At 41.6% G+C, this 10,482-nt stretch overlaps 1 protein-coding gene across 1 annotated transcript; it reads right to left on the minus strand.

Annotated features, from left to right (window-relative positions):
• Positions 1 to 2,454: 2,454 nt before the first annotated feature.
• fat4 (FAT atypical cadherin 4) lies at positions 2,455 to 8,158 on the minus strand. Its single transcript, XM_082178117.1, has one exon. The coding sequence runs from the start codon at positions 7,679 to 7,681 to the stop codon at positions 2,540 to 2,542; it is 5,142 nt and encodes a 1,713-aa protein (XP_082034243.1). The 5' UTR covers positions 7,682 to 8,158; the 3' UTR covers positions 2,455 to 2,539.
• Between the last annotated feature and the right edge of the window lie 2,324 nt (positions 8,159 to 10,482).

Consider the following 10,482-nt stretch of genomic DNA (forward strand, 5'->3'; position numbering starts at 1 on the left):
ATGAGTGTATGCAACTAGTGAAAGAAGAGGAGGAAATGAGTGAATGCAACTAGAGAAAGAAGAGGAGGAAATGAGTGTATGCAACTAGTGAAAGAAGAGGAGGAAATGAGTGTATGCAACTAAAGAAAGAAGAGGAGGAAATGAGTGTATGCAACTAGAGAAAGAAGAGGAGGAAATGAGTGTATGCAACTAGAGAAAGAAGAGGAGGAAATGAGTGAATGCAACTAAAGAAAGAAGAGGAGGAAATGAGTGTATGCAACTAGAGAAAGAAGAGGAGGAAATGAGTGTATGCAACTAGAGAAAGAAGAGGAGGAAATGAGTGAATGCAACTAGTGAAAGAAGAGGAGGAAATGAGTGAATGCAACTAGTGAAAGAAGAGGAGGAAATGAGTGTATGCAACTAGTGAAAGAAGAGGAGGAAATGAGTGTATGCAACTAGAGAAAGAAGAGGAGGAAATGAGTGAATGCAACTAGAGAAAGAAGAGGAGGAAATGAGTGAATGCAACTAGAGAAAGAAGAGGAGGAAATGAGTGAAAAGTCTATTAAGAATTGCCCCGCCTTTTTTTCTTGACAAAATTGCACTCAAACCAATCAATTCATCTTAAAATGGGTTTTCTGACTAAACAAGGAGTAGTACGTGAATAGTACAGATTACTAGATTTTTACAATTAAGTTAAGACATTACAGGTTTTTTTTACTGCTTACACACATTTTCACAACTTTGCGTCTTTTTTTCCCACAACTTTACACAAAAATCCAATAATTGTACACACAAAATGCTAAAGGCCTCACATATCTTGCAAAATGAAGCACTGAATTAAGGCTTTATGTTAATCCGGATACATTTGAAAACGGCGTTTTCGTTTAAAAACGGTCTTCGTCCACGCTAGCGTTTCCAGGCGTTTCAGTGTGGATGAGAAACCTTTGGAAAACGCCTGAAAACACTGAATTCACCTTTACAGCGCATGCGTAAACCCTCACAGAAGCTCACTGAGATGAGACAGACGGAAACATAAATAATAAAGATATCGTGCAATTCTTCTGACAGTATCATTTTAAGCAGCAAAATATCTCTTCATTCACTGATGTGTCCAGGTCGCTCTCACTCACCATTATATGTTTGCAAATGTAAGTACATTTTCTGCCATCTTTGCAGGACTGTGATATGAAGAGTGTGTGAAGTAACATATTTTAGCAACAGTGTGAAAGTGAACAGCTCATAACAGGCACAATACCAGTATAAACATCAATATCTATTGGTACAATATGAGTCACATGACTAAACTTACATCATCGTTTTTAAATACCTCCGTCTTGACAGTCCATTTACAACACAGAAACGGCGTTTTTCACATTTATCCACTTAAGTGTTTTCAAAAAGCGTCGTTTTCATTAATAAAAACAGTGTGACTGAAGGCCAAAACACAGAGAAAAAGACACGTTTTCAAACAAAAACGTATTAGTGTGGACAAGGCCTAAAAAAGAAACTAACTATTCCATCCTTCTCTTTTGTGTTATTAATATCTGCAATCACGCTGTCCGGGCGTCTGATTTGTTAAATTTGTCACTGCTGATAAGAGAGATTAGTCCACTAGTCTATATTTTACCCAGGATTCCCCTCTCTCTCTGTTAGAGTGACTCTCCAGTCTGAGATTAAGGCCTGTGCTCGCTCTGAGCTGAAACAATACAGCAAGCCTGCCAAAAAACAAAGCCCACATTCTCAAGTGCAAAGCAATTTATACTTAATACAACCCAGATCGGCTAAAAGAGAACAGGGGGAGGGAAGAAGCGGAGGAACTTTAGTAATGCACGTACGGTTTAGCTGGATATTTTCGCTCAGGTTTTTCCACCACATTCACACAAATGACTTCAGCACATGTTTCAGAATACACTTCCAGTCAAACGTTTTGGATCGGTAAGATTTTTTATGTTTTTGAAAGAAGACCACGGCTGCATTTATTTGATAAAAATAATAATAATAATAATAATAATAATATATAATATATTGTAAAATGTAATTTATTCCTGTGATCAAAGCTGGATTTTCAGCATCATTACTCCAGTCTTCAGTGTCACATGATCCTTCACAAATATTATAATATGATGATTTGATGCTCAAAAAAACATTCATTACTATTATCAATGTTGAAAACAGTTGTGTAAACATTTACAGGATCCTTTGATGGATAGAAAGTTCAAAAGATCAGCATTTATCTGAAATTGAATCTTTTGTAACATTATAAATGTCTTTGCTGTCACTTTTGATCAATTTAATTCATCCTTGATGAATAAAAGTATTGATTTATTTTTATTTCTTTCCCCCAAAAAATAAATAATAATTTCTTACTGACCCCAAACTTTTGAACGGTAGCGTTTGAACGGAACGGTATATTATTATAAAATAATATAATAATATTCTTTTTATTATTATATTATTTTTTAAAATAAATGCAGCTTTGATGAGCAGAAACTTTTGACTGGTAGAGACATTGTACATTCCCTTAGATTTCCTTTCACACAATATGGAAGAACCATCAAAATCAATCACTGACACCAACAACAAAACAGAAACTCACCTCGGCGTGTTGTGTTCTGGGCTGGCTAGCGTCGGACTCGATGGCGTACACGTCCAGCAAGTACAGATCCGAGCCCTGCTCCCGGTCCAGTTCGGCAGCCGTTTGGATCATCCCGGTGTGGCGTCCGATGGTGAACAGTCGGCCCGCGGCCTTCCCTCCGCTACGAACCGAAACTATAAAAAACTCCACCTTGGTGCCGGTGCCGCGAGGACTGGAGGCGTCCAGAGAGATAACGTTGGTTCCCGGCGGCTGGCCTTCCTTTAAATTGGTGATGTATTTGGGTTGGGAGAAAACCGGGCCATCCGTACCCTGAAGGAGTATCGTTAGCTCCGTACGTGAGGTTTTGCGATCCGTGCCGTGATCCGTAGCCGACACGGTTAAACTATAGATGAGCTTTGAGGGAACGAGCTGAGATGCTAATCTGATATCTCCACTGTAGCGATCCATTATAAACGTGTCTGAATCTCCTCTTACAAGTTCGTACTCCACCTCTCCGTTCGCCCCTTCGTCTGGATCAAAAGCGATCACAGTTGTCAGAATGGATCCGATCACGATGTTAGATTCTGCAACTAGTGCATTCTGGGAGATAAACGTCGGGATGTTGTCGTTTTGGTCTGTCACCCATATAGTGACGTTTTTAAGAGCGAAACGGCGAAACTCGGATGGCACGGCTTGGTCGGTGGCTTTGATTGTAAGCTCAAAAAGGTTAGAGAACTCTCTGTCGATGTTTTTATTCGTGTAGATAACGCCAGACGAAGGGTCTATGCTAAAGTGAGCACCCCTGGGTGTCTGCTGGACGATCGAGTACTCGAGCTCGCCGTTGATATCGGCGTCCGTGTCGTGAGCCGTTATAGTCATAACCGAGGTTGAGAGCGGGAGGTTTTCAGGGATTGACTTAAAAATGTCACCTGGTGTAAAAACAGGAGGGTTGTCGTTAAAATCCCTCACGTGGATTAACACCGGAATTGAGGAAGACTTAGACGGCCTTCCGTTATCTTTAGCCGTCACGTTGAGTTTGTAAAGGGACTGAGTTTCATAGTCAAGTTTCTTGACTAGGAAGATGCTGCCGGTGTTGGGACTGATGCTGAAAGTGCCGTGGTTGTTCGTAGCAGAAATGCTGTATGTGATTTCAGCGTTGGATCCCGAATCAGAGTCCGTGGCGGTTATCGAGGCGACTAGCTCTCCAATCCGCATGTTCTCCAGCACATCCACTGTGAGGGTTGATTTGGGAAAAGACGGAGAGTTATCGTTATCATCCAGAACGCTGATGCTCAGCACACAAGTGGATGACAGAGGCACAATCCCAGAGTCCTCAGCTATAATTTTAAGGGAGTAAAAGGGCGTCGACTCGAAGTCTAGTTTTCCCACTAGCGTAACCTGACCAGAACTGCCATCAATGCTAAACTGTTTTTCCTCATTTCCCTCTATTATGTCGTAGCGAACAAGTCCGTTTTTATTCTCATCCACATCTGAGGCAGAGACTCGGAGCAGTTGCGTCATATTTGGTGCGGATTCAGAGATTGAGCCCTGGTAAATGTCTTTGGTGAACTTCGGTGGGTTGTCGTTGATGTCTTGTATGTAGACTTGAACTTTAGCCTGGTCTTTGAGAGGCTTGGGAAGGCCTTGATCGGAAGAAACGACTGTGAAACTGAACACCGAAGCTCCTCTTTGTCTCATGAGAGATTCACGGTCAAACTGTAGCGTGCTAGTCAACACGCCTGTGATGGCGTTGAGCTCGAAGTTTAACTGTGGTGTTTCAAAGGAGTAACGGACTTCGCAGTTCGGCCCAAAGTCTTTATCCTCAGCGAAAACACGCCCGACGAGAGATCCTCGTTCCCGCTCTTCCTCGAAGTGAAACACGTAATTAGTGCTGTTGAAAAGCGGACGATTGTCGTTGACATCGTCGAGGAGAACTGTCACGTTAACGCTCGCGCTCAGTGGCTCGACGGCTCTGTCTTTGGCCACCACTAATAAACTATACCGATCTTGTACTTCTCGATCCAAATCTGCTTTAATGTACAACTGTCCATCGGGGAAAATCCCAAAAACGTCGTTCGTGTTCCCGCTAGTGATGTCATACACAATTTCCCCATTGAGCCCAGAGTCTTTATCGCTGGCCTCCACTTTAAAAAAACGACTATTTACCGGCTCGGATTCCAAGATGGTGACTTCATAAGAGAGCTGGTCGAACACGGGCGCGTTGTCGTTTACGTCGTACACGCTAATAGTGAGAATAAAGCTGGATGTGCGCTGAGGGACGCCGAGGTCAGAGGCCACGACCTCCAGCTGGTAGGAACTGGTTGTGACCTCTAGGGGGCCGGTGAGAGAGATCAATCCGTGCTTTTCGTGAATGTGAAACAAACCTTTAGGGTTTTGTTTGAGGCTGTACACGATCATGCCATTTGTGCCCTCATCCGGATCCGAAGCTTTCGCCTGGAATATATGAAGACCGGCGGCCCAGTTTTCAACAGCGCTAACGTGCTCGACAGCATGAATAAAACGAGGTGCGTTATCGTTTAAATCTTTCACTGTGATATTAACTACCGCTTCCCCTGTAACCTCCCCACTCCTAGCGACCACCGTTAGCTGGTAAAACGCCTGTTCTTCTCTGTCTATAACACCCGAAGCTATGATCTGTCCAGTGCCGCGTTTAACATCAAACAAACCGCGTTGGTCGCCCGAAGCGATTAAATAAGTGATATTAGTGTTCAGATCTACTGTTGTGGCTGATACAGTGCCAATAATGCTATCAATCGCCACATTTTCAAACATAACGAAGCTGTATTCATTCTGACTGAATACGGGAGGGTTATCTTGCGTATCTATAACCGTGATCGTGACTATAGCGTGTGTGTGCGAACGCAACCCGCCTCCGTCGGTCGCCGAAACCTGCAGCTGATACGTGGTTTTTTCCTCTCTATCAAGTGGCACTAGAGTCGTGATTTTACCAGAGTTACTGTTAATGTGAAACTTGTATGAGTCACCAGCACTGATGGCGTATTTAACAGTGCCGTTGCGACCCAAATCAGGATCGGAAGCGGTTACAACACTCACGAATGAGCCGGACGGCTCGTTTTCTTTAACATTAGCGAAATATTGCAAGGGGTAAAACACCGGGCTGTTATCGTTAACATCTTTCAGTGTGATATTGACTTTGCAGTTGGAGTAAAGAGGAGGCGTTCCTGCATCTGTGGCTTTGATGTACAGAAGATAAGAGCTTTCCTCTTCTCTATCTAACTCAGTTGCTGAACTCAAACGGCCTGAAATCGCATCCAATCTAAATTGATTCTGAACGCTAACAGGGGTTTCTGTGTCAAATGAGAATCGGATCGTGCCGTTTGACCCGAGATCCGAATCCGTCGCAGACAACACCACAAGCTCGGATCCGACGGGGGAATGTTCAACTAACGAAACGTGATATGTGTTTTGCGTAAAAGTAGGGATTTGATCGTTAACGTCTGTTATATTCACAATCAATTTGGTGTAGGAGATTCTCGGCTGCAGGCCTTGGTCTTTAGCGCTGATATTTAGCACTATTTGAGATGCTTTTTCTCTATCGAGTTCTGCCGCACTGGTCACCAAACCACTGTTCTCGCTGATGGCAAACCAACCCAAACTGTTTCCAGACACAAGTGAGTAACGGAGATTGGCGTTCTGCCCGGAGTCTCCATCTGTAGCCGAGACCCCTTTAATGTAACTGCCTTTGGGAATGTCTTCGCCTATGTCTACTTTATACACAGCTTCCTGAAATATAGGCGGATGGTCGTTAATATCATTCACAAATATAACCAAACTTGCGAAAGACGAGCGAGACACGGGCTTGCCGTTGTCTGACACTGAAACAGTGAGGTTGTATGAGGAGATTCTCTCTCTGTCTAACACACTTGCTACTTTGATTAGACTCAGATTTGGGACGGGCGAACTGTGAACGTCAAAGTGTCTCTGCTCGTTTCCACCGAGTATCGAAACCGTGATATTACCGTTAGCGGTGGACGAGTCCGAATCAGAAACGGTCAATAATGCTACGACCGTCCCAACTTGTGCGTTTTCATCCACCGAAGCGAATTTGGACGTTGTAGGGAAGTAGCGAAATTTAACAACAGGGTCGTTGTCATTAACATCAAGCAATTTGATAGTCGCTTCAGACCTGACTGAGAGAGAGGGAATGCCATTATCTATAGCATGGATGGTTAGGGAATACTCTTTCTTAGTCTCATAATCTAACCCGTCCTTTATAATAACAGTCCCGGCTTTGGGGTCAATCTGAAATGGAGTTCCTTCATCTAAAGAATATGTAATGTCAGCATTCGCACCCTCATCCAAGTCTGTGGCTGATATCTGAAGTACACTGGAGCCAATGGCAGAGTCCTCAAACACACTGGTCTGGTACTGGTCCTGGTCAAACGCAGGCGGGTTGTCGTTTATATCCTGAATTGTGACGTTTACCTGCAGGTACCCGAATTTTTTAGGTTCTCCTTTGTCTTCAACCTGGATTAGGAGCTGATAGAAAGGAGTTATTTCTCTGTCAAGCCCTCCTGTGGACACGAGGTGCAGAAACGCGCCTTCACCGCTCGGGTTTACGGTGATATCCAGCCGAAATTTACGCTGATCGTTCCCGTTAATGATTCGGTAAGTCGTGTGATCCACTCCATTGGTCCCGATGTCTGAATCCGTCGCGGTGTCTAATATAACCTGACGCCCGTTGCTCGCGTCCTCTTTAAACGACACCACGATCGACGCGTCGGGAAACACGGGCGCGTTATCATTAATATCCAGAACCACGATGCGCACTTCAGTTGGATAAGTCGGCTGACTGGATAAAACCACAACATTAATGATATTACTCGGCAAAACTTCTCGATCGATCACTGAGGACGTGTATATGACGCCCGTCGTGGCGTTGATGGAAAAAAGTTTGTGTTGTTCGCTGAATCTGTATGTGAAAGTGGGTTTGGTGTTGATAGTGCCCACATATGTGCCCACTGGCTGCTCTTCCAGAACCTCAAACTCCTGCCGAACTTGACTGGATAAAGAATAGCGCGATAAAGTCCATAAAACGAATAAAATGAGGTGCAAAGTGTCCATAGATGTACCTGAACGCGCCATGATCACAGATCCAGTCAGGGTTTCTCCAAGCCTGATACATTCAACTCACATTTGCATTGTATCCAAAAAAAGAAAAGAAAGAAAAAAAAGATGAATATGTATCCAAATGTATCCGCGTTTGGTGTTTTAAACAAACTTAAGGTGAAGTTGAGTTCTTACTGTTGTAATTCCACAGGTTTTAATCCTTCAAAAATCCTTTTACGGGAGGAAAAAGAGTTCATTCGCATGCAGTAAAATCCTGTCAGAATTTCACCCTGTAGAACTCAACGCGTTCCTCTCATGATGATGATGAAGATGATGATGGAGTTTCCATTGTGAGGAGAAAGGAAAAGTTCGCCGTCAGTAAATCCGCAGGTCTCACACTGCACAAGAGTTTTTCCTGAAGGAAATAAAGGAGCTCTAATATTATCCCTGTGATTCTGATACGGGATGTCCCGCGGAATAACGGTGACCAAACTTCACTTTACTGCCCTGACAGAGAACAAAAGCCCGAGTTGCGAAAGTGCCCGCCCTCCTGTCCTGCTATTGGCTCTCTGTGTGAGACCCCGCCCCTCTCTGGCTCCCCTTTCTATTGTAAAGTCATCGCCTCGGCTGCTGATTGGACGAGGAGGATGTCAATCATCGCATGGACTGAATAATACAAGCGAGTTGCGCTCCAGGTATTGGATGATGTACCGTTATGTGCCCACAATAACATTCCCTACTTAACTTAGTTTTTATAACTCTCCAATAAATACATTTATATATTTGGTAACACTTTAAAATAAGGTTCATTAGTTAACAACATTAATTATCACGAACTAATAATGAACTACACTCATACAGCATTTATTAATCTCTGTTAATGTTAATTTCAACATTTACTAATACATTATTAAAATCTTGTTAACATTAGTTAATGCACTGTGAACTAACATGAACAAACAACGAATGACTGTATTTTTATTAACTAACGTTAACAAAGATTAACAAAAACAGTAACAAATGTATTGCTCACGGTTAGTTCATGTTAGTTTATACAGTAACTGATGTTAATGTTATTGTAAAGTATAAAAAAAAAAATGTTTAGCAAATGCTTGTAAATGTTGCTTTTATTTTATTTGATCACAATGATTTTTCCCCCCCCAATAACTTTATATTTAAAGAACGTTTTTGATGTTGAAAATCACAAGCTTTATTTTTTTGATATTAGAGTTTCTCATGCTCGGTTGGGAAATGAGCTTTATTAGTTTATTAAGTTACAAACACAATCAGAAGCAACAGTTTGTCAATGAAGCGTCCCTGTAGATCGAGTCTCCGCGGATTCAGCAGCGCGTGGCGCCATCTAGCGGTCACATACAGCAGTCTAGAGTCTAACAGATGAAGCCTAATCAAGTCTTACAGGGGTCAAAATATCCTTTCTTTATTAACTGCTAATATAAAGCTTCTCCTCATCCGAGTGGAAATGAAATGTCCAGCAGATCCGGTTCTCGGACACCATCAGACAGTAAATCCGATTATCCGCCTGGATCTGCCCTCGTTCCACTAATCTCCCAGCGTTCAGTCCTGTATCGTTATTCTGTTTGTGCTGATCTTTTAATTGGGCCCGATGCCTTGATGTTTCTTTCCTCTTTAATTAAAAACGTCTTCTGGGTCTGATGAGGCTAATTTTAGCCCATTAATGCAGCATTCATGCTCCACTGACCTACTTGAAGAACAAACAAGTACACAAATGCACCAGGAAGCGTTCGAGACTTTATTGATTCATTGACTAACTGATTTAAAATAGAAATCATGCCTGCTTTTGGGAAAAAACGAATAACTCACCAAGCAAACATACGCAAGAACTGCATCGGTCCAGTGTTGTGTTGCTTTCACACATCTATAGTTCAAAACTGCACTTGTTTCAACCCAAATGTGGGTCTAATACGGAAAACCCAGCCGTTGGGTTACATTTCTAACCCTGTGTGCCTTAGCAAATGAATTTTGTGAAGTCTGTCCTCCAAAATAAAACTTTACAATAACACCCCGTTGCTTAAAGACATTTAATGCATTAGCTAGCAATACATTAGTTACAGTAGTGAACAAAAATACAACTGTTTATTGTTGGTTCACGTCAGTTCAGCTCCATTATATAATTATATTAACAGATTGATAGTGTCGTAAAGTGCTACCATAAAACATCAAACATCACTATCATCATATTTTAATAATATCTTTTTTGAACCAATAGAGAAAATAATAAAACATGTGTAAGATATCATGTGTTTTTGAGTTGTAATGTGACATATAGTTATTAAATATAACATTTTCTGGCCAAAACAGTGATTTTGTATGTTTTTTATTACAGTTTTGCTGTTTCATGATTTTGTTTGTGTTGCGTTGCTGAAAATAGGCTGTTTAATGATTTCTTTATGAAAAATTACTCTGCGCTGCAAAAAAAAAGAAAGTAGTTTTCTATTAAAAATAAATAAATAAAAATCACAATACATTTACTTGAGACGCAAAATGACTGTTAAGATATTGTATAAGTTATGAATTTAGTTTTTCCTTAAAACAAGAACAAATATCTGCCAAAGGAGTCAGAAAAATAATCTTAATTCAAAGTGAAACAAAGGGAGACTCCACTGGCAGATATTTGTTCTTGTTTTAAACACAAACTCACTTCATTTTGATGCATTTTTCAGAACTCAAGACTTAATGTAGTCAGTCATGTTTCTTCTCCAGTAAATGTATCTTGATTTAAGAATGTTTAGATATTTGTGCTGGAAAACGAGACAGAAACATATTTTTTACTGTGTGTGTGTGTGTGTGTGTGTGTG

Source organism: Leuciscus leuciscus (genome assembly GCF_965113295.1).
Source record: "Leuciscus leuciscus genome assembly, chromosome: 8".
In the NCBI taxonomy this organism is placed as follows: Eukaryota; Metazoa; Chordata; class Actinopteri; order Cypriniformes; family Leuciscidae; genus Leuciscus; species Leuciscus leuciscus.